This window comes from Schistocerca piceifrons, chromosome 7 (assembly GCF_021461385.2).
Source record: "Schistocerca piceifrons isolate TAMUIC-IGC-003096 chromosome 7, iqSchPice1.1, whole genome shotgun sequence".
Classification (NCBI taxonomy): Eukaryota; Metazoa; Arthropoda; class Insecta; order Orthoptera; family Acrididae; genus Schistocerca; species Schistocerca piceifrons.
Window position 1 is genome coordinate 321,326,685 of NC_060144.1, and position 25,492 is coordinate 321,352,176.

The 25,492-nt window shown below is 40.8% G+C and overlaps 1 protein-coding gene across 1 annotated transcript in view; it reads left to right on the top strand.

Moving 5' to 3' along the window:
* LOC124805661 (esterase FE4-like) overlaps positions 1-25,492 on the top strand; it is a 98,185-nt gene that overhangs the window by 4,117 nt on the left and 68,576 nt on the right. Inside the window, exon 2 of the mRNA XM_047266229.1 lies at positions 842-1,005. Within this exon, the coding sequence (XP_047122185.1) occupies positions 842-1,005 (164 nt within the window). The remainder of the gene's footprint in view (positions 1-841; positions 1,006-25,492) is intronic.

Sequence of the window (25,492 nt, forward strand, 5' to 3'; positions counted from 1 at the left end):
AGATTTCTGACCAGTAGGCACGATCATCACTCGACAATCATGGAGATGCTTCAGACACGCAAATAGAAAACCCTGGAGGGAAGACGATACTCTTTCTCGAGTCACTACTGCGGAAATATAAAGTACCGCCATTTGAGGACGGCTGCAGATCGATTCTACCTCCTCCAACGTACGTTTTGTTTAAGGACCACGAAGATAAGATGAGAAAAATTATAGGTGATAAGGAGGCTTATAGACAGTCGTTCTTCCCTCACTCTAATTGCGAGTGGAACAGGAAAGGAAACGACTAGTAACGGTGTGTGGTACCCTCCACCCTGCAGCGTACAGTGGATTCAAGAGATTGTATGTAACTGTAGTATTCAGTTCACAATAAAGCTCGATTACTGCACACTTCTGAACAAAGCTTCACTCTGATCCATTTGGCTACTGGTCGTCGCAGCTTCTTCAGTTGCCAATATCGAAAGTGGGGCATGGAAAGTTCTAAAGTCATTAATGACCTTCGTAGGGCAGATCACAACACTTTTCATTTATTATCTTGTTGGTGGTTGTTTTAGTTTTCTGTGATGATCTACGTGTAGTATTGACAAGGCAAGGAAAAAGAAGAACGGTAATAATCAGATGCCAGTACAGACCAGATGTCTACAGACTTGCAACAGAAACACCAGGCTAACGTGTGAAACCGACATTGATAGTTCGGGAATTTAAAGAAACATGTAAGTGCACGCCACAGGAATCAGAAACTCTTCGCTGCTTAGTCCTGTAGAAGCTGCTGGATGCACCTTTTATGGACGTGTAGTGCGCAGAATACGTTTGCTATTCCAGAGCTGTTGGTTTGTTCTAGTGACCGAAGCAAAGATCGCGGACATGAAGGAGAACACAATGCTGATCGGCTCCCAGCTCCCACTGCCCACGGAGGAACAGAGGACTCGTGCGGCTGAACAGCTGGAGCAGTTCTACTTTCGGGACGAAGGCTTCTCCCTGGACGACATGCAAGCTGTTATTGATGTAAGTTTAAAGCATTCGCCACTCTAGAATATCAGAAAAATCTTGCAAGGTCGTGCTGAGTTGGTGTCAGTCTGAAGCATTAGAGTCGATTTCGTGTGCCCACTTGGGAGAACCACGTCCTCAATGAAAGTTGACGTTTAAGTCTTCTAAGGAATAAGTAATAATTAGAACTCAAGAAACAAGTGCAACCCTAGGACTATGAAACACATTTGCGGCGGTCGTTCATAACAAATATGGCTCTGAGCACTATTGGACTTAACATCTCAGATCATCAGTCCCCTAGAACTTAGAACTACTTAAACCTAACCAACCTAAGGACGTCACACACATCCATGCCCGAGGCAGGATTCGAACTTGCGACTGAAGCGCCTAGAACCGCTCGGCTACACCTGCCGGCCGTTCATAACAGATTCAAAGTCCACTCCACTACCATAATTTCGCTGCCGTTAAGAATTTCGTTCAATTATCACGCCGCTAAACTAACAGCACTGGCTAACTGAGTCAAGACGCGAAACGCGAAAGTTATTGACAGATAGGACGAACAACAAACCATGAACACGATATCTTATTTTGCATACGAATCTGTTGGTATTCAGCGGGAATATTATTGATCAGCAACTGAAATTGAAGTGCCGACACTTTCAAATCTAGCAACAACCTAACTCACACAACACAGTCAGACTAATAATAAGACCATTTTCCTGGCGAAAAACGACACTCGCACGATGGAGTCTGCAGGAAGAGAGTCCCCATCCAAGAGACCAGCTTCCGCTCGTCCGTTGTGGAAGCGGCCTCGCTTTTTTCTTAAGGCAAAGGTATAGCGCCCCTAGGCTAACCAATCGAGTAAAACAGAAAACCAGGAAAGCTATACCCGGCATGTTTTTTTACTGGAAAAACACCAAGACGGGGAAGGCTCATGATTCACTACACACTATTTTACTGGACATCTCTGGAGCTTAAACTGAGAAGAAAGGAGTTTAAATCGGAAGGTCGGGCTGGCTACTTCTCGTTGTAGAAGGGCGGGGGGGGGGGGGGGGGGGGGGGGAGGGGGGAGAGGGAAGAAACTTCTCTGAGTAATGTACTCCGAGCATTCGAAAATACACACCCATGCTTTCACATCATGCAGATAAAGAAATCAAGACTTGGTAATTGAAAACGCCGAAGCCGCTGAACTCAACAGAAAATAAAACAAAACGAATCATTGCATTCTTCTCCTAAACATCGGCAAGTGTTGACAGTATGATAGTGAGAGCAATAAAACAGTGTTGCTAACAAGTCATGAAATCATAAAATTACGGAAAGGCCTTTTAAGTATAGTTATCTCCTTTGCCATAATAAGATATTACGAAGACTTTATGTTTCCTATATTTTTGTCACCACTGCTTTACTACTTCTTCTGCTACTTCTTCCACCTGAACAGTTTCTACAGAAGTTTTCCAACTCTCATTGCCTTTTCTACTTTAAGGATTTAATTTTATCTACTACCGAAGTCAGGATTTACAAACTACTCTGTAACTAATACTCAGATAATATAACTACAGATCGCAAACTATTTGCTTTACTATAACTGGTTTCGCTTCTCAGACGTGAGCAACGTCAGAGTACCCCGGACGCAGCGGGATTAGAAGTACCGCTCGGTACCACAAGCAAACACCAGTGGCTGTTTTATCTGAATACTGTTTACAATGATCGCTATGTCCTCGGTAGGCCATGGCTGCGTTTGCTACTATAAAACATAACGCTTGATGAGGGTGTCGAGATAATGCTGTGAGTTAATCAATCTAAAAAAATATCTTCACATAAAATAACACAATTAAAAACTATGATAGGTGTTTTTATGCTTGTATGTTAGTGAGATAGCGTGTGGTCGTGAGATATATGTAGCAAACGATAGTGGTAAAGTATACTGCAATAGATGCCTGCATGGTTTTCAGATCTTTAACAAACTGAGAAACATACACTTGCTGCAAAAAAATGCGATATGGCTAGTACGAAAACTCTTTTCGTCAGAACAGAGTAGTAAGATACAATGGCATGCCGGAAGCACCGTTCGTGACACGCAATAATCTTCACTTCTTTTACTGTAATAAAATTTTCAGTTAACTCAGTGGAAGAGCTTGAATTAACAATTATAAAAGGTTTTATTACTAACGCTGACACATAAATCTAGGAACCGGAAAATAAAGGCAGCTGAAGAACGACAATATTCTCAGCGAGCTCAGGTGTCAACGGATGACGACAAAACCAATCTCTACTCATATTTGCCGCATAAAAATAGAGAGAGGTACCACAGAAGTCAGACAAAGCATTATACTTCGTGTTATTAGTAAAGAAAACCTGCTATAAAGATTAGGACCAAATTTCTAGCACTGAATAGGGCTACACTGTGTTATATAAGCCGAAAATGCGCTTATTTTTTGTCTTTCATGTTTACGTCAGTGCAAGCTGTCCACCGCTTTCCTAGCGAGTGTTATTCTGGAAGCTCTGCATTACATTCATCTGGGGTTGCTGTAAACGTTTGCTCGGAAAAGACGAGAAGAAGTCTTCAGTAGTCCGTCAATTACAAAGTCATCAGAGGTGTAAGGAAGAATTCTGAATAGACCTTTGAGGAAATCGACCGCATCCTTTTCAAAGGAATCATCCCGGCGTTCATTTTTAACCATTTTGGAAAATCATAGTAAACCTAAGCATGAATGACCGGATGGAGATTCGAGGCGCTCGTTCTCCTTCATGCTAATTCAGTAGCACTCCGAATAAGCGGTGTTTCCTTTTGTACGCTTGTTGCGAAACATGATCAGGACAGACGTCTCAAGTGCTACATTGTATGTGTTGAGGCAATTTTCTGCTGTCTCCCAAGTGTTTCTAAAGAGTAATTGTTTATCTGCAGTTCTTTTCAGACTTGTACTTCATACAATCAGCAGACTCCTTCGCTAGGACCGTAGCCAACTCCAACAGCCTACCTGTTCACTCCTATTTCTTCGAGTACTATGGAACTGCCCTACGGATTATGGTATGTGTTTGTCTTGAGACGTTACTGTTGCATGTAAATATCTTTTGTTCCTGAGAAGCATAATGATTACATTTAGTGTGGTATTAATGATGTCCAAAGTATTACCGAAAATTTCGTAGTTCTAATAAAACCTTTATTGCAAGGTGTACTTTCTTGTGTGCAGTCTTAATTTTTCCACACGTGACAATAATCGTAATCCTGCATAACTTTAATTATTGGTTAATACTGCTAGCTGACTAAATCTACAGCATCTTCTTTTCAGTGTGACGTAGTATTCAGTACATAGTTGTCAGTTTTGTTTCTTCGAATTTCATAAAGCAATATAGCAGAGAACAGTTTAAAACCCCCGAAGCAACGTAGGGGCCTATATGACGCCGAAACAATTCAATATAAATAAAATAAAAGACAGTAAAGTACCACAATGCTGCTACAATTGTTGCTAGACGTGTTAAATAGCAATAGGCCTATTTCGGCTTTATAGCCATATTCAGGTTATCTGCAACCAAATACGCTTCCTTAAAATTTGTAACGTTACTACTAACAACAATTTACTGTGTGCTAGTACTTACTTCCATATTGCACTGTTGTGCTGTCGCTGTCTTATAATCTTACTGTTGCGTAGGTCGTTTCCAACTCCAGGTAAGTTTTTAAATATCTATCTTAATCTCTGTTAATTGCTGTAGATAGGTCTTTTACCGTTTGTATATTCTAGTGTGGTTTATAGTTAATCCAGCGATGCTGTATGGTTACAATTTATTTATTCATTTATCATTATCTATGGCGTGGTATTATAATCTTTGTTATGTTTTTGTAGTGTGTATATATCTGTGTTATCCTTTTATTACGACCAATCCGAATCGAGCTGTACGATTTCAGTTAAGTTACCTAGAAAATTTTTGTGTTTTAGTTACGTTTGTTCGTTTAATATTTTATCCGGGTTTTTCTGTGAGTGTATATACATTTCGATTTCTTCCAAAACGTTCATTATAAACACCATGAAAATCTTATATATAACACAAAAGGGATTTAAAATGAACACTACAAAAACAGTTCTTTTTTGCTTTCGTTTCTAATAGAAAATTGGCAGAATGAATACTTGGGCAACACCAGGTTTGTCAGCTTGTAGTATATATATGGGCAGTGTTGTTTTTTTATGTGCATGAAAGATTACAGCAAAAATTTTTACTACGAGTTGTAAGACAAAAGATTTGTTTCTTATTGCCAGATGTGATGAAATATACCTGGAGATTAAATTGTATTGTGGCCAGCAGTGGTGAAACTCCTCTTACAATGAAGTGTAATATTGAGATTGCGTTTTTATTAGTAAATGAAGAATTTATATTTGTACAGTAAAACCACCAGCAGGCTCCAAACCCTCACGCCCACACTCCCTACCGGCACACCAGTAAACTTTCATGTCAATTGACTCTGGCCGCGGAAGATTGCGCTATTATATTCCCACCTGTGTGTGTTGTTCAAATGTTTTGCAGGTATGATGCATGCAGGGGAAACTCAGTATCTGTTTGCGAGCAACTCTTCGGGACCAGACACGGACCCCAATTCCAACGATGGGAAGGTGGCACACCTGTTGACAACACTTTGGACCAACTTCCCCAAATACAGGTAAGGCATGACAATACTTATTTAATTTTGTCAAGCAATAGATTCCTAAATCAATAATCACTTGAAAAGTTTGTTAACTAGTGGTATTTAAAATATTATCAAGAACATACCATAAATTGTGTACCAATAACAGTATAATAATCATGACTAAGAATGCTTAGTCACTGGAAACGAAACGTTTATTGTAGTATGATGTGAAATGATAAGATAGTTAAGAAGACAGTCCACCAGCCAAGTTTTGAAGAAATGCCTTCACTAACAACTTTTATTGAACTGAAATCTTTGGTTGTCTCTGTTGATATCAGTTACGTGTATCAGACATTCTAGAGAGATGAGCTGACCTACAGACAGATAATTTTATTTGTCTGTGTGTCTCAGGGCCTAGTCGAAGCCTGTTTTTTTTCTAATTTGATTACTTGGAAGGCTTACATTTAAGGTATTTTGAAGGTAATTGGCCGGATTTGCGTTTGGCACGGGTGTTTGTATGGTGCGGAGTTTGTGTTGATGAGTGTCATGAAAAAGAAGAGAGAGATTGAAACGTCGTGTTGGCAAATAACTTAATCCTCTCGAATAGTACCAAGAGGGTCCCCGAAAGTAACACTTTCAGTGGAGCGATTATCCAAAGTAACAATTTCAGGGGGCGCATCACCATCAAGTCCCTCATGCCTTCTCTCCATTAGACACTCCAGTGAATTTTGGAACTTAACCCAGGACATCGATGTGGAATTTGGTGATGAAGAAACGTACGCCATAACCTTTTCACCCCAAACGGCAGAAAATGGCGATGGGAATCCCTTCCCCACATCCAGTGGCTTGCGGGGCAGAGCAATATAATCAAAAAGATTTCCAAGTGCTGTCCTCATGGCTCCATAAATGGTTCAAATGGCTCTCAGCACTATGGAACTTAACATCTGAGGTCGTCAGTCCCCTCAACTTAGAACTACGTAAACCTAACTAACCTAAGTACATCACACACATCCACGTCCGAGGTGTGGTTCCGGACTAAAGTGCCTAGAACCGCTTTACCACAGAGGCCGGCTCCGTAAGTGGTCCGTTGTATTGGGATCTTAGTATTTGTTGTCAAAATGTTTTGCAGGTATGATTCATGCAGGGGAAACTCAGTATCTGTTTGCAAGCAACTCATCGGGACCAGACACGAACCCCAATTCTAACGATAGGGAGGTGGCAGACCCATTGACAAAACTTCGGACCAATTTCCCCAAATCTGTTAGATGAGTAGACGCTACTGAACGTATTGTTGCAAGCTCAGATGACATTCTAGTAGCTGTGTCTGCAGACTGCAGGGCGAGACTTGAGGCAAAGACGAAGGATGTCCTCTCTCAGATGCAACATTGCTGCAAGGGCAACAAACTGACTATTGATGTTCATAAGACCGCACACATCCTTCTGAAGAGCAAACTTTCTCTTGCCAAAGAGAGGCTTGAAGGAATCCCTGTAAAACGCAACACTCTTTGTAGATATTTAAGCATTCTTCTAGACGATAATAGAGACTTTCTAGGAAATGTAAAATCTGTTACTCAGAAAGCAGCTAAAATTATGCATACGACTGCCCGTACTCGCACTGCTGACTATAAAATTACCGTCTCATGTGGTGTGGTCATATTGAGAAGCTATCCTCCACGTCGTTGCGTTGTGGGCTTCGCTGCCAGCTTTCTGGCGTATCGCCTTCCACAAGGTAGCCACGAAACAATACTCCGACGAATTCAGTGGAGCAAGTTTCTCTGGCTCACAGGTGTCTTTCGCTCTACACCGGCTGAGGGATTGCTGTTGATTCTTGGGATAGGTCTGATAGATATCGCGGTACATTACAGGGCACCGCTGTATTGGTTGGAGTGTGGACAATGTGATTGTGTATACGGGTCACATGACTCACCTTACTAATAAAGGATATTTACGAGCTCGGAAGTTAGATGAACTGCAGTCTGACTGGAACACTAGGAGCACTGCAAGGCGGGTTTACAGCATATTCTCACGCCTCAGGAACAGGTCCAAACTGTACGACCTTGCTCCTACTCGAGGTATGTTGCAACTTTTAACAGGTCACGGTTCATATCCCAACAGTCGCGTAGAGTGAGATGTAGTAACACACAAATCTGTGAATGTTGACGGGATGGTTCCGCTGATTATATCGTCTTCAAATTTTTCCTTTTTTAGGAAGAGAGCGACTGCAGACTATTAGAATGCGACCTGAAAACAAATGTAAGTGACAGAAACTTGTGGACTACAGTTAATATGATTGCACATCGAATATCTAAAAGGTAACTGCTTAACTTTCAGTCTATAAAATCAAGTGGACACTCTGAAAATCAAAAAACGTCGGCAAATTTAAAGAAGAGTTTGCTCCATTATAAATGACAGGCACATATACATTTAATTAAGAGGAACCTAAGTATATATATACGAAGAATGCTATAGCACATGAGTATATGGCAGCTCAAGCATTGCCGAGCACACACATACCCGTCTGGGTGATGTAGAATAGTGTAGCAACAACAGCTTTAGAAGTACGTATAGTTGTTGTTAGACCGTAAACCTCCAGTTATTCAGAGGCTGCCAGCAAATTATTCACTGGGAACGCGAATTACTTCTTTTTACTGTTTGTTATTTTTCAATTGATTCTTTGTTTCAATATTCTGTTTTATTTCTACACTGATATTAGCAATGGTTGCTATTAAAACAACCTGTTACTATATGCATAATGTAAAACATTGTATATTACGTTGATTATTAAATATGTGCGACCTATTTAGAGTTTCGAGATATCAGGTCTAAAATTTCTGGAAATAAATTGAATTGATTCGAATCGGCCTCCTCTGAACAGCAAGTAGCAGGAATAAGATGCATTAGCGACCACGGCTTCTGAGGCACCACATACAAAACGTGCCTGGTAACAAGCTGTTCTGTGTTACCTTAGGAAACAAATTCTAAATTCGAGCAGTTCTCATTCACAACAGAGCCATGAGTATTAAAGTGCCACTTCGGGGACGGTGACTTGCACCAGTCCAAATCAAGTATGTGGCCATCAGATTAAGGACGAGGGTCGGTGTGTCGGCCAGCCTGGAACTGCTTTTTAGATGGTTTCCCACACCCAACCAGGTGAATACCAGGCTGGTACCGAAACTTTCACACACTTTCACGTGAAAAACACTACGCGCAGGCAGTTGGAAATATACATTCCGTCATGTGTGTGTGTGTGTGTGTGTGTGTGTGTGTGTGTGTGTGTGTGTGTGTGGAAGGGGGGGGAGGGCGATGGGGCTGCGAAAGAAAGGGCATCCGGCCACCCCTTAAATGAGCAATACCAAAGAAATGCGTTAGTAACCAAGCCGATCCAACGCAGATGCAGGACAAAGGCACAAGAAAAGGAAGAAGGGCTCATTCTTTATCAAGCTATAGATAAATGTTCATATCTGATCTAAATGTATCATTGTTGTTGTTGTTGTTGTGGTCTTCAGTCCTGAGACTGATTTGATGCAGCTCTCCATGCTACTCTATCCTGTGGAAGCTTTTTCATCTCCCAGTACCTACTGCAACCTACATCCTTCTGAATCTGCTTAGTGTATTCATCTCTTGGTCTCCCCCTACGATTTTTACCCTCCACGCTGCCCTCCAATACTAAATTGGTGATCCCTTGATGCCTCAGAACATATCTTACCAAACGATCCCTTCCTCTGGCCAAGTTGTGCCACAAACTTCTCTTCTCCCCAATCCTATTCAATACTTCCTCATTAGTTATGTGATCTACCCATCTAATCTTCAGCATTCTTCTGTAGCACCACATTTCGAAAGCTTCTATTCTCTTCTTGTCCAAACTATTTATCGTCCATGTTTCACTTCCATACATGGCTACACTCCATACGAATACTTTCAGAAATGACTTCCCCATTGCCAGCCTACATTTTATATCCTCTCTACTTCAACCATCATCAGTTATTTTGCTCCCCAAATAGCAAAACTCCTTTACTACTTTAAGTGCCTCATTTCCTAATCTAATTCCCTCAGCATCACCCGACTTAATTAGACTACATTCCATTATCCTTGTTTTGCTTTTGTTGATGTTCATCTTATATCCTCCTTTCAAGACACTGTCCATTCCATTCAACTGCTCTTGCAAGTCCTTTGCTGTCTCTGACAGAATTACAATGTCATCGGCGAACCTCAACGTTTTTATTTCTTCTCCATGAATTTTAATACCTACTCCGAATTTTTCTTTTGTTTCCTTTACTGCTTGCTCAATATACAGATTGAACAACATCGAGGAGAGGCTACAACCCTGTCTTACTCTTTTCCCAGCCACTGCTTCCCTTTCATGTCCCTCGACTCTTATAACTGCCATCTGGTTTCTGTACAAATTGTAAATAGCCTTTCGCTCCCTGTATTTTACCCCTGCCATCTTTAGAATTTGAAAGAGAGTATTCCAGTCAACATTGTCAAAAGCTTTCTCTAAGTCTACAAATGCTAGAAACGTAGGTTTGCCTTTCCTTAATCTTTCTTCTAAGATAAGTCGTAAGGTCAGTATTGCCTCACGTGTTCCAGTGTTTCTACGGAATCCAAACTGATCTTCCCCGAGGTTGGCTGCTACTAGTTTTTCCATTCGTCTGTAAAGAATTCGTGTTAGTATTTTGCAGCTGTGACTTATTAAACTGATAGTTCGGTAATTTTCACATCTGTCAACACCTGCTTTCTTTGGGATTGGAATTATTATATTCTTCTTGAAGTCTGAGGCTATTTCGCCTGTTTCATACATCTTGCTCACCAGACGGTAGAGTTTTGTCAGGACTGGCTCTCCCACCGCCGTCAGTAGTCCCAATGGAATATTGTCTACTCCGGGGGCCTTGTTTCGACTTAGGTCTTTCAGTGCTCTGTCAAACTCTTCACGCAGTATCGTATCTCCCATTTCATCTTCATTTACATCCTCTTCCATTTCCATAATATTGTCCTCAAGTACATCGCCCTTGTATAGACCCTCTATATACTCCTTCCACCTTTCTGCTTTCCCTTCTTTGCTTAGAACTGGGTTTCCATCTGAGCTCTTGATATTCATACAAGTCGTTCTCTTATCTCCAAAGGCCTCTAATTTTCCTGTAGGCGGTATCTATCTTACCCCTAGTGAGATAGACCTCTACATCCTTACATTTGTCCTCTAGCCATCCCTGCTTAGCCATTTTGCACTTCCTGTCGATCTCATTTTTGAGATGTTTGTATTCCTTTTTGCCTGTTTCACTTACTGCATTTTTATATTTTCTCCTTTCATCAATTAAATTCAATATTTCTTCTGTTACCCAAGGATTTCTACTAGCCCTCGTCTTTTTACCTACTTGATCCTCTGCTGCCTTCACTACTTCATCCCTCAAAGCTACCCATTCTCCTTCTCCTGTATTTATTTCCCCCATTCCTGTCAATTGCTCCCTTATGCTCTCCCTGAATCTCTGTACAACCTCTGGTTCTTTTAGTTTATCCAGGTCATGTATCATTAATGACATAAAAACTGATTGCTACGCAAACTCGGCATTGTGATCACGGCCTCTGTAATTTAGAAGCACGCAGGTGTGGGTTGAAACTGCAGTGAACACAGTTCTGCCGACGTCTAGTATGAGTTTGTGCAAACAAACACATGAGAAAGAAAATACTTCAGATGAACAATGAATTTGTACAGTTGTTGCAGTATGTTTTTTACTTGGGGCAACAGAAGACGACTCGACGGATGCAGAAAGAAATTATCGAAAGAGTTAATATGGTCTGGGGTGCACAAGGTAGATTAATCTATATTTTAAGACCTAATACTCTGATTTACTGTATCTGAAAAATGGAAAGCTTACAATCTGGATGTATTACAACCATTGATATCTGGCAACCAGACATCAACATTTAGCTGAAGGTTGCTCTACAAGGAATGAAGCTTTGCATTTTTTGATGGTTATACCCGTTTTACCATATTAGACTACTCAGAACGTTAAAAATCAATAACTTCTTTTGCCAATGATTTATCTCACAGTATTAGCTTATTTCAGCAGGTGGTCATTATCAGTTGCTTCATAAATAAAATTTGTACGTTTAAGAGTGTTGTGATTCAGTGAAACCTACATGTATACTCTGATAAATGATTTCATCATAGGAACTCCAGATACGGCCAGTGGACGCGTAGTGAGACTGCATTCGTTGATTTCTTTCAAACAATGTGGTACTGATACAAATTTATATGAAACCAAGAGAAACTCCGAATAAAAATGAAAATCTAAGTTTTATTTATCAATTGTGATGAAGATGAACAACGCCAAGACACATTATGAATACAATATTAGAGGCCAGTTGAATTAAAGACCACATGTTCACACATAAAAACTTTGAAAGGTATAAAAATAGCGTGCCAGTCTACTACAGCAGAAATAACTCTGATACCCGTGTTTGATTAACTGGAGTACCAATACAGCAATAAGATACCAACAACTTCCGTAGTATGAATGAATGATCAACGGCATACAGAGCTGCCGACTGTGAGGGCAGCATGTCTCATGGGATCATTCCAAACGTGCCCTACGGTATTAATGTTGGGAATCATGCTGATCGTTTCTGGCGCTGAAATGTTTGTTGTTGAATATATTCACCTGCCAGACGAACGCTGTGTTGTCGATATTTTGTCGACTTACAGAAACTTTTTCTGTAGACAGTTTAGCACAGCTTGAGTCTTTTTAAATAACGGCATCGTAGAACCAGCAAGTGCTACTGTACTGAGTACTTATTTCCAGATAAATAATGTCAGGTAAGCAGAAATCTGCAAGTCATGGCTTAATACTACATCGCCTTTAAGGAAGGTTCTTTGGCGTCAAGATCTGTTCCATATGCGTTCTTCTATTGTGTTACACATAATCTAGCATCCCCCAAGTGCAGAAGTCTGTACAATAAACTGACCACGTTTGTGGTACGATTTCGTTTGGACAGTGCGATTAACACTGTAATAGGCTCTCGATTTTTCACTAGATGATCGCTGGAAAATGTATAATAGATGCATGTGTGTATCACAGATTCTGAAACTAGATAGAATCATGTATTTATCCTCTAGAAACCTTCCTTACACTTGCTACACTGTTAAACAATGACTAGTTTCCTGGAAATAAAATGTTTTCTACAGCGACCTCAGGTGTTTCCGTGATGCTTGTCTTTTGTACAAGGATGCCATTTTCTTCGGCATGAACCAAATCAGCAACATACGTTCACTGCCTCCTTGACACATTCTTTTCACAGGTGTTTGACAAACTTCTCGCTACATAAAAACACGATAGCTTTGATAATGAAACAGACTCACCCAATAGGAGAACGTCTGTCATCGACCTTAGTGCAGTGCACATGATAAGAGCCATTTGAAAAATCTTTCTCCTGTGACGGGAAGAATGCGTTACATCGGCTCAATTGCATGCCACCTTCCAGAAGTCTTCAGCGTATAGTTCTCAATGACGCCAATATTTCAGCGTATTCGTAAGAGTTCATCTAGTTTGATGGTATCGCATTCTTGTCACCATAGATCGTAACAAAAACTAACGTTCAAAGAATCTTGGTTATTCTCGCCTGAATCTACTGGACGTTGAACCTAAAGTCAATAATTGTTGCCATGAACACCAGAAGGGCAAGCTGTTAAACATCTTGCGATTCTTAATCTCTGCAACTGATATTGGCCTTCAATTGCTGTTTGTGGCAAGAACATGACTCCGCGATACGAGTTGTCTTCTCATAATTCCATAGCCCCAGTGTACTCTCAGATAATCAGTTTCTGCCTCGTTCGTGGTAAGGATTATATTGTTAATCATGGCATTATGTCGTAACTTAAAAAATTTCGTTTCCGTTTCGGCACACGTAAAAGTTAAGTGCATATGTCGAACTTCAAGGACAGCATCGTCATTGTACGTTTTGCCTCCTACAGGTATGTATGATTTATCACATGGCTGTTTTTCGTATTCCAGTGATCCGGCGCCATCTGGAAGTCCAGTGGTGTGGGAAACGTTGACGACGAATACTTCCAACTATCTGGATATGGAACTGAAGTTTACAACACGTCAGGACGTCCTCAAGGAACGGATGGATTTCTGGAGAAATATATTAGCATCTTAAAGAGTTGAATGCTGTGATATTCTTTGTTATGTTCTGTATACTGCAAAATAAATTTTAATGCGTTTCGTTTGAAAAACATTTAATCACAATGTCAGTCTCAGTTTCATTTCTGACCAACAGTTACCCCCCCCCCCCTCCCCCGAAAAAAAAGGTTCAAATGGCTCTGAGCACTATGGGACTTAACTTCTGAGGTCATCAGTCCCCTAGAACTTAGAGCTACTTAAACCTAACTAACCTAAGGACATCACACACACCCATGCCCGAGGCAGGATTCGAACCTGCGACCGGAGCGGTCGCGTGGTTCCAGACAGTAGCGTCTAGAACCGCTCGGCCACTTCGGCCGGCTACAGTTTCTCATTCAAAGTTTTTAGATGTGGGCGGTTCCAGCAGTGATTTGTCGTTAGTAGTCCAGCATGACATAGTAAATATGTTTCCACGATAAATGAAGTGCCCAGTTTTTTTCATATTCCCAGTCCAACATCTGTGTTCCCTCATACAAAGATAACACACTAACAATTCAAGTATTTTTTATGAAAATTATTTTTCGTAAGTAATATAGTTTCCTTACAAAAATAGGAAGTTACACAGTTACTTGTCACCTGGATCTTCTCTAAGACTTTTGAAAAGGATGCACCTTCTAGTTACAGAGTAAGTGAAGGAGACAAGTTTCGAGAAATTTTGTAATACTCAAACAGAACAAGACACTCAAACTGTCAAAAGTAATTGTTCTTTTTGTAATGTAAACCGTTCCTTATCAGCGTATAAATCATTTACGTGCCTTTTACAACGGGCTATCGTAATTGTATTACTTAGAGATGCAATCTCGGAACATCAGATTTCCCAACTCTCTTATGTTACCCTTCTGGAGCTATCGCAGTGAATTAAAAAAATCGTGAAGTATGAAGAAAATGACTGAGTATACGCCATAAGATTTTCACAGATCTTTGATAAATTTGTTTCAGTAACCCAGTACTAGATAGGGCAATGACAGTGTGCAGAAGATATGTTTTGCCATTATTTAATTTATCATTCATAACATCTCTTATTAGGTCTACAACTTTGCTTCCGCCGTGTTGCAATAGACGGCAGTAGCGGCAAGTGGGGTTCAGGTGGTTGGTCATAGGTGTAATACAATAAGCTTCGGCATCTGTAAACATAATGCCATAAAAATATTAGTCGATTTCTGATTGCATCATAAGGTTATTCTCGATTAAGTACGTCAACCTACTTACCCATCTCTCGCCATTTGCGGGAAGTTTTAATTTTCTGCTTTAACATGAAGAAATCTGCGGCTATGGCTCTTAAAATGCTGGGTAAGATCAATGATGAGGGAACTATTAGTAGAAGAACGTGCAGAGAATGGTTTCAACGCCTTAAGAACGGTCATTTTGATGTCGAAGACCGGCATCGTGATGGAAGACAGAACGATGTCATAGCTACTGAAATAGACTAAGACAGTCACAGGACATCACTATCTGAAGCAATTGATGCGTTCGAGCCCAGCACTGAAACACAAACGGCCACGGTACAGCCATAGACATGTAAAGGTAATTTTGCAGCAGGTAGTGCTCGACCCCATGTCGCAAAACCCGTCAAAATATACTTGGAAACATTGAAATGAGAAGTCCTATCCCTCCCGCCGTGTTCTCCATACGTTGCTCTTTCTGACTACCACCTTTTACGATCAGTGGCATACAGTCTGGCTGACCAGCGCTTCCGATCATATGAACAAGTGCAAAATTGAATCGATTCATGGATCCCCACAAAAGACGCCCAGTTCTTCCGCTACGGGATTCGTATGCTATCCGAAAGATGGGATAATGTCATCATCAACAGTTATCTGCTATATTAGCAAGTCCTTTGCCTCTCCATTTTCTGCGATCCATTGCTTCCTTCTTAAGGCTGCTGTATGTTGTACCGTCCATCATGTCATCCAGTATCTGGAATCTCTTCCTTCCTCGCTTCCTTTTCCCTTCTACATAACCTTCTAAAACTGTTTTTATCAGTCCGTCATTCTTTCTTACTATATGCTCAATCCAATTTATTTTTCTTCTCTTTATTACATCTAGTAACTGTCTTTTCTCTCCCACTCTTCTCAGTACCTCTTCATTTTTTACTCTGTCCGTCCAACTTATTCTTTCCATCTTCCGCCATGTCCAGATCTCAAAAGCCTCCAGCCTTTCTCTGTCTTTTTTCTTCATAGTCCATGTTTCAGTGCCATATAGAAGAACACTCCATACAAGACATTTTATGAGTCTGTTTCTGAGTTCTCCGTCCAGACCGCTGCAGAAGATTCTCCTTTTCCTATAAAACGCCTCTTTTGCCATTGCTATCCTTGTTTTAATTTCTGTGGTGCACTTCCAGTCGGTGTCTATCCTGCTTCCAAGATACTTAAAATTTTGCACCTGTTCTAGTGTTTCTCCATTCAGCGCAATTTTTATTTCCTTATTTCCTCCTATTGCCTATACTTTTGTTTTATTTGTGTTAATTTTCATTCCATATTTTTTCCGTTAATTGCAATGGTGTCCACCAAATCCTGTAATTCTTTTTCCCCTGTGGCTAGAAGGACCATGTCATCAGCAAATCTCAAGCACCCTACTCTTCTTCCTCCAATTTCTACTCCTTTGTCATCTAATGAGCATTGGTCAATCATATTTTCCAAGTACAGGTTGAAAAGAGTAGGTGATAAACAGCATCCTTGTCTTACTCCTTTCCCTAGTCTGACCCAATTTCTACTTTCTCCTCTCACTTTAACTGAAACTTTTTGATTACGGTATAATGAGTTTATAAGTCTTCTGGTTTTCCAGTCCACTCTCTTTTCCCTCATAACAGTCACCAGCTTGTCCCAAACCACATTGTCAAATGCCTTTTCTAAATCGATGAAGCACATATATAGGTCTCTTCCTTTTTCAATAAACCTTTCTCCCAAGATTCGTAGGAGCCCTATTGCATCTCTGGTGCCCGTATTCCGTCTAAAGCCAAACTGCTCCTCGCCGAGATTCTCCTCTATTACTTTTTCAAGTCTTTTATTAATTATTTTTAACATCACTTTGGCTGCATGTGAAATGAGGCTGATTGTCCTGTGCTCGCTGCATTTCTTGGTTCCTCGTTTTTTTGGTAATGGAATCATTACTGTTGTCAAAAAGTCCTCAGGCCATTCACCACTGTCATATTTTATTACATAACCTCAATATTTCTCTTATTCCATTGTGGTTCAAGCATTTTAGTATATCTCCCGGTATTGTATCTGTACCTACTGCTTTGCCATTTTTCATTGCAGCAATGGCAGACTTTACTTCTTCCATTATGATGGTCGGTCCTTTCTCTTCATCACTTACACTGTTGTGTGATTCAAGTTCCAGAGTTTCTGGTTTGCTATTTGTATCATATAGCTCTTTTATATATTCTTCCCATCTCTGGAGGACGTCGTCACAATCTTTGTACACTACCTCTTCGTCTTTACTCAAAATTTCCATAGTAGCACTTCCTGCTCTGTTTTGTTCCCATGTCATAGTCTTTACTCTGTTGTATAGTAAGTCGTATCTTCCCTTCCTGTCCAGTTCTTCAATTTCATCACATTCCTCTTTTAGACATTTTTTCCTAGCCTGCTCTGTTTCTCTTCGCAGTTCGTTATTTAACCTTCGGTATATCTTTCTTGCATTTTCAGTGTTCTTGTTTTTCAATTTTCTTCTCTCCTCCATCTTGGAAATCATTTCTTGTGTGACCCATGGGTTTTTTTTTACCTTTTCCCTTTTACATATCCTATATTATGCTGTCCTGCTTTAATGATTCCTTCTTTCAGGATATTTCAGTACTCGTTGGCATTATCTGGTGCTTCTTTGTCTTGTAATGTGTTTAGAAAGTCCTGAGACAGCATTTCTGTAATTTGTTCTTTGTTGGACCTTATCTTCTCTAAATCCCACTTCTTCACCATTGTCGCCTTTTTCAGTTTTTTCATTCTTATTTCTATTTCTGCCATAAGTAAGTTGTGGTCACTATTAATATCTGCATCTGGTAATGTGTGCACCTTCTTGATTCCATTCCTGTATCTTTCTTCTACCAGTATAAAATCGATTTGGTTTCTGTATTTATCCCCTGGTGATTTCCAAGTGTAAAGCCTCCTCTTATGGTTCTTGAACCATGTGTTTGCCGCTATCAGCTGCCTTTCCCTGCAGAAGTCAATCAACCATTCACCTCTGTCATTTCTCTTTCCAAGACCATGACTGCCTACTATGTTTCCCTCTTTCCCTTCTCCCACAATGGCGTTCCAGTCTCCCATTACTATTTTGCAGCATTTTTTATTTTCGTCCATTATTCTCTCTATTACATTGTACGTTTCCTCTACAATTTGGTCATGTTCTGAAGTTGGCATGTACACCTGGACAATCAGTAAATCTTTTTGTGCTCCTTTCAGCCTTACACCAATAACCCGGTCATTTGCATAGTCTACATATTCCACACATTTAGCCAATTCCTTTGCCATAATCATTCCTACTCCATTAATTCCTTTGACTTCTCCTCCTGAGTAGTAGAATACATATTCATCTGACTGCAACTCTCCATGTCCATTCCATGTGATTCTTTTCCATCTCTCTTTTAAGGTTTTCTAGTTTTCCTGCTTGTAGCAGAGTTCTGACATTCCAGGTACCAATTCTCGTTTTGATTTCTTGCCTCCTTTCAAATTGTGTCCAGGCTTCTCGGAGTGAAGTAAAGCGATGTTGTTCGGACATGGAGGAGATACAGAGAGACAGGAACTGTCGATGACATGCCTCGCTCAGGCCGCCCAAGGGTTACTATTGCAGTGGAAGACCGTTACCTACGGATTATGGCTCGGAGGAACCCTGACAGCAACGCCACCATGTTGAAAAATGCTTTTCGTGCAGCCACAGGACGTCGTGTTACGACTCAAACTGTGCACAATAGACTGCATGATAAGCAACTTCACTCCCGACGTCCATAGCGAGGGCCATCTTAACAACCACGACACCATACAGCGCGGTACAGATGAGCCCATCAACACGTCGAATGGACCGCTCAGGATTGGCATCACGTTCTCTTCACCGATGAGTGTCGCACACGCCTTCAACCAGACAATCGTCGGAGACGTGTTTGGAGGCAACCCGGTCAGGCTGAACGCCTTAGACACTGTCCAGCGAGTGCAGAAAGTTCGAGGTTCCCTGCTGTTTTGGGGTGGCGTTATGTGAGGCCGACATACGCGGCTGCTGGTCATCGAAGGCGCTGTAACGGCTGTACAATACGATAATGCCGTCCTACTACCGATAGTGCAACCACATCGGCTGCCCATTGGCGAGGCGTTCGTCTTCATGGACGACAATTCGCGCCCCCATCGTTCACATCTTGTGAATGACTTCCGTCAGGATAACGATATCGCTTGACTAGAGTGGCCAGCATGTTTCCAGACACGAACCCTATCGACCATGCCTGGAACAGAATGAAAAGGGCTGTTTATGGACGACGTGATCCACCAACCATTGATGAACTTGCGGATAGTAAGCCACGAAGAATATAGACATGCATCAATGCAAGAGGACGTGCTACTGGATATTAGAGGTACCGGTGTGTACAGCAATCTGCACCACCACCTCTGAAGCTCCCGCTGTATGGTGGTACAACATGCAGTGTGTGGTTTTCATGAGCAATAAAAAGGGTGGAATTAATGTTTATGTTGATCTCTATTCTAATTTTCTTTACAAGCTCCGAAACTCTTGGAACCGTGGTGATGCAAACCTTTTTTGTGTGTATATAAAAATGTCTTTGATCAGAACCCAAAAAAGAGTTTAACCATTTTTATGTCTGTGAAAAAAAATGCAACCGTTTTAATGGTTCAGTCGGACACTTCACGAAAGAAAAGAGATGCAAGTTCATGAAATTAAATTAATTTTTGGCAATGCGATGAAACGATCAGCGATACATTTCAGAATGGGACATAAAAATCTCTAGATCGGCCTTTTCAATTGAAATACGGGTATCTAGGCAGTGGATGAGGAAAGAACATTCATTATTTTTTATATACAAAAAACCATGTTCAAATTCATACACAAGCTCCGACTAAGGTAAGACACCTATAGTTATTACACTTCGCAGTTTCCCCACGGAAGATTTTCAGGAGTTTTAGGGAGATTGGAAATTATTGTGATAGCCTTCAGTATAGAGTGGCGTTTTCGATATCATCTATTAAGGAATCTGGCCAGAAACAATATACAGAAAAACTTCTTAACATTTTTAATGTAACGTCAGCCATATACATGGGAAAGAAACGTGTAGGATGGATGTACATTATGACTCACATTTTTGTGTGTGAGTACCAAGTTTATGTCTGTTCAGTTAAAAAAAGCGTCCTCAGATACTGATGGTCAGCTACACACAATAGACGATGTGATAGTTCAAAAGTCCAGGGTAAACTAGAAACACAGAACACTCAATGTCGTCACAATAAACAGCTTCAGAAGAGACCCTCTGAACATCAGCCGAAATGAAGTATACAAACGAGAAGACGTAAAATCTAAATACAGTTCGTTCAGAATAAGTTTCTCTTTATCTCCGACAGACATTTCCCATTTAAAATTGCAAATATGGTGTCAATAAAGCATTGAAGAAACCCTGGATACGTGAAAATATCAACGTGTCACGTAACACAAAATACAGCCACGTAAAATTGTGAGGATAAACACATGAATGCAAATTCTTTCGTACTACAGAAGTTATTTGTTCAGGAGATATGACATATTAAGTTGGAAAGAAATACATTGCAACACTGCGATCCAACAGCTTTATTATTTCTACAGGAAATAAAAATCGTTTGACACAAAAAGATTTCGTTTCTCTGGTGATCAAATGGCAGGGACAAGTGCTTTGGGTAGCCTTTGGACTAGCGACCATATGTATACCCAGCAGACGGATCGTCTTCGTGTCACTAAACGACAGTGCAGAGTCAAATTACGAATATTATACATTTACTCCTGCTAGCCAAATGGAACATATCGGTGCTTCTTTTTGCATTTGATATGGGCCATAGTGAGCCTTAAGCAGCTTATGTGGACACCATTAGTTCATGAGTGGTTCCTCCTAAAACCCCAAAATAAGGGTTTTTATCATTCCCCCCCCCCCCCCCCCCCCCCCCATGAACCATGGACCTTGCCGTTGGTGGGGAGGCTTGCGTGCCTCAGCGATACAGATAGCCGTACCGTAGGTGCAACCACAACGGAGGGGTATCTGTTGAGAGGCCAGACAAACGTGTGGTTCCTGAAGAGGGGCAGCAGCCTTTTCAGTAGTTGCAAGGGCAACAGTCTGGATGATTGACTGATCTGGCCTTGTAACAATAACCAAAACGGCCTTGCTGTGCTGGTACTGCGAACGGCTGAAAGCAAGGGTAAACTACAGCCGTAATTTTTCCCGAGGGCATGCAGCTTTACTGTATGATTACATGATGATGGCGTCCTCTTGGGTAAAATATTCCGGAGGTAAAATGGTCCCCCATTCGGATCTCCGGGCGGGGACTACTCAAGAGGATGTCGTTATCAGGAGAAAGAAAACTGGCGTTCTACGGATCGGAGCGTGGAATGTCAGATCCCTTAATCGGGCAGGTAGGTTAGAAAATTTAAAAAGGGAAATGGATAGGTTGAAGTTAGATATAGTGGGAATTAGTGAAGTTCGGTGGCAGGAGGAACAAGACTTCTGGTCAGGTGACTACAGGGTTATAAACACAAAATCAAATAGGGGTAATGCAGGAGTAGGTTTAATAATGAATAGGAAAATAGGAATGCGGGTAAGCTACTACAAACAGCATAGTGAACGCATTATTGTGGCCAAGATAGATACGAAGCCCACGCCTACTACAGTAGTACAAGTTTATATGCCAACTAGCTCTGCAGATGACGAAGAAATTGAAGAAATGTATGATGAAATAAAAGAAATTATTCATATTGTGAAGGGAGACGAAAATTTAATAGTCATGGGTGACTGGAATTCGAGTGTAGGAAAAGGGAGAGAAGGAAACATAGTAGGTGAATATGGATTGGGGGACAGAAATGAAAGAGGAAGCCGCCTGGTCGAATTTTGCACAGAGCACAACCTAATCATAACTAACACTTGGTTTAAGAATCATGAAAGAAGGTTGTATACATGGAAGAACCCTGGAGATACTAAAAGGTATCAGATAGATTATATAATGGTAAGACAGAGATTTAGGAACCAGGTTTTAAATTGTAAGACACTTCCAGGGGCAGATGTGGACTCTGACCACAATCTATTGGTTATGACCTGTAGATTAAAACTGAAGAAACTGCAAAAAGGTGGGAATTTAAGGAGATGGGACCTGGATAAACTAAAAGAACCAGAGGTTGTACAGAGATTCAGGGAGAGCATAAGGGAGCAATTGACAGGAATGGGGGAAATAAATACAGTAGAAGAAGAAAGGGTAGCTTTGAGGGATGAAGTAGTGAAGGCAGCAGAGGATCAAGTAGGTAAAAAGACGAGGGCTAGTAGAAATCCTTGGGTAACAGAAGAAATATTGAGTTTAATTGATGAAAGGAGAAAATATAAAAATGCAGTAAGTGAAACAGGCAAAAAGGAATACAAACGTCTCAAAAATGAGATCGACAGGAAGTGCAAAATGGCTAAGCAGGGATGGCTAGAGGACAAATGTAAGGGTGTAGAGGCCTATCTCACTAGGGATAAGATAGATACCGCCTACAGGAAAATTAAAGATACCTTTAGAGATAAGAGAACGACTTGTATGAATATCAAGAGCTCAGATGGAAACCCAGTTCTAAGCAAAGAAGGGAAAGCAGAAAGGTGGAAGGAGTATATAGAGGGTCTATACAAGGGCGATGTACTTGAGGACAATATTATGGAAATGGAAGAGGATGTAGATGAAGATGAAATGGGAGATATGATACTGCGTGAAGAGTTTGACAGAGCACTGGAAGACCTGAGTCGAAACAAGGCCCCCGGAGTAGACAATATTCCATTGGAACTACTGACGGCCGTGGGAGAGCCAGTCCTGAAAAAACTCTACCATCTGGTGAGCAAGATGTATGAAACAGGCGAAATACTCTCAGACTTCAAGAAGAATATAATAATTCCAATCCCAAAGAAAGCAGGTGTTGACAGATGTGAAAATTACCGAACTATCAGCTTAATAAGTCACAGCTGCAAAATACTAACACGAATTCTTTACAGACGAATGGAAAAACTAGTAGAAGCCAACCTCGGGGAAGATCAGTTTGGATTCCGTAGAAACACTGGAACACGTGAGGCAATACTGACCTTACGACTTATCTTAGAAGAAAGATTAAGGAAAGGCAAACCTACGTTTCTAGCATTTGTAGACTTAGAGAAAGCTTTTGACAATGTTGACTGGAATACTCTCTTTCAAATTCTAAAGGTGGCAGGGGTAAAATACAGGGAGCGAAAGGCTATTTACAATTTGTACAGAAACCAGATGGCAGTTATAAGAGTCGAGGGACATGAAAGGGAAGCAGTGGTTGGGAAGGGAGTAAGACAGGGTTGTAGCCTCTCCCCGATGTTGTTCAATCTGTATATTGAGCAAGCAGTAAAGGAAACAAAAGAAAAATTCGGAGTAGGTATTAAAATTCATGGAGAAGAAATAAAAACTTTGAGGTTTGCCGATGACATTGTAATTCTGTCAGAGACAGCGAAGGACTTGCAAGAGCAGTTGAATGGAATGGACAGTGTCTTGAAAGGAGGATATAAGATGACCATCAACAAAAGCAAAACAAGGATAATGGAATGTAGTCTAATTAAGTCGGGTGATGCTGAGGGAATTAGATTAGGAAATGAGGCACTTAAAGTAGTAAAGGAGTTTTGCTATTTGGGGAGCAAAATAACTGATGATGGTCGAAGTAGAGAGGATATAAAATGTAGGCTGGCAATGGCAAGGAAAGCGTTTCTGAAGAAGAGAAATTTGTTAACATCCAGTATTGATTTAAGTGTCAGGAAGTCATTTCTGAAAGTATTCGTATGGAGTGTAGCCATGTATGGAAGTGAAACATGGACGATAAATAGTTTGGACAAGAAGAGAATAGAAGCTTTCGAAATGTGGTGCTACAGAAGAATGCTGAAGATTAGATGGGTAGATCACATAACTAATGAGGAAGTATTGAATAGGATTGGGGAGAAGAAGTTTGTGGCACAATTTGACCAGAAGAAGGGATCGGTTGGTAGGACATGTTCTGAGGCATCAAGGGATCACCAATTTAGTATTGGAGGGCAGCGTGGAGGGTAAAAATCGTAGAGGGAGACCAAGAGATGAATACGCTAAGCAGATTCAGAAGGATGTAGGTTGCAGTAGGTACTGGGAGATGAAAAAGCTTGCACAGGATAGAGTAGCATGGAGAGCTGCATCAAACCAGTCTCAGGACTGAAGACCACAACAACAACAACATCATTTTTTCGTACCAAAACAGTGGCTTTGATTCGAAGATGGCTATGCACAGCAAATGGATGGCATTTTGACGTTATATTCCCAATATTTCGATATGTAACAACCATGAAAATTTTATTGATATCTGCATCCGTTCCCGAGACACAGAGGCGCAAAGTTACTATGCATGTACAAGCAAAATACGGTGTGAGGCGAAATCCAAATAATAAATATCAACAGCAAATCGCTTATCCGTTTACGAGAAACACACAAAAAATATGGTTCTCGAGTACCAAAACCGAGCCGCAGATTCCAAGACAGCTACGCACAGTGTAGTTTTTGCTACATATTCCTAAGCTCCCAATGTCAAACGCCCTTGAAAATTTTCTTGATATCTTTATCCGGTCCCGAGACACTGAGGTTCGAAGTTACCGTACCTGTAGACGTAAAGTGCAACGTAAATTCCGGTGTGAGTCGAAAGCGTAGATTTGAAGTGACGGAGCACGGAGAAATATGCTGTAAAGTCTCTCTGTTATCATTAGAATGGCTCTGGGAACAGCATGTTGTAGTACTGAAGCACATGTAAAATTTTTGTGCACCTAAATTTCAAATTCACGTAAGTAAACTAGCAAAATTTTACTGATCTATATAATTCTTTTCATATGAGTGACATGCCCTGCTGTAGCAGGGAAAAGAAGGAAACCAGAGGAAAAAATGCTTCTGTTGGAGCGCAAATATGGGGAATATGCTCATGTTCAAAAGATTGACTGAAAATTTGGGGTACCAGCGGCCTCAATCTGCCTTCCTTAGCATCTTTAAAAAATTTTCCGAAAGTCTGCATACTTGCGCTTTTTTATGCTGAGGGCGAAGAAAACAGTGGAAGTTGTTCGGTATCAGTGATTTACAGCGAAAAAATGGGTGTGAGCGAGTTACAGTTAGAGGAGCAGTTGCAGATTAAGAAAATTGACGAACAAGTTCGCATGCCAAAACGTTTGGGAAATTTTTAGAGGTGCTGAGGAAAGTAGAGTGAGTCAGTGTTTTAAATAAGAGTATATTCGCCTTTTTCATGCTTCGATAGGAGCATTTTTCCGCTGGTAAATTACAATCCAAATTCTCCTGATTTAGGCTGATGCATTTATCTGCAGAAAATGATCTTTCTCTATTGCAAGAAGTGACAGATATTTAAATGAGGAAATATTGGAAAGTGTAAGATTGAATAACTCCAGATCCTTTGCACTGTCGTTACTAGTAACTGCTCTGGCTTCTCTTCGAACACAACAGTATCAGATCTGCTTATTCCAACAACCCAGTCGTTACTAATCTCGGTG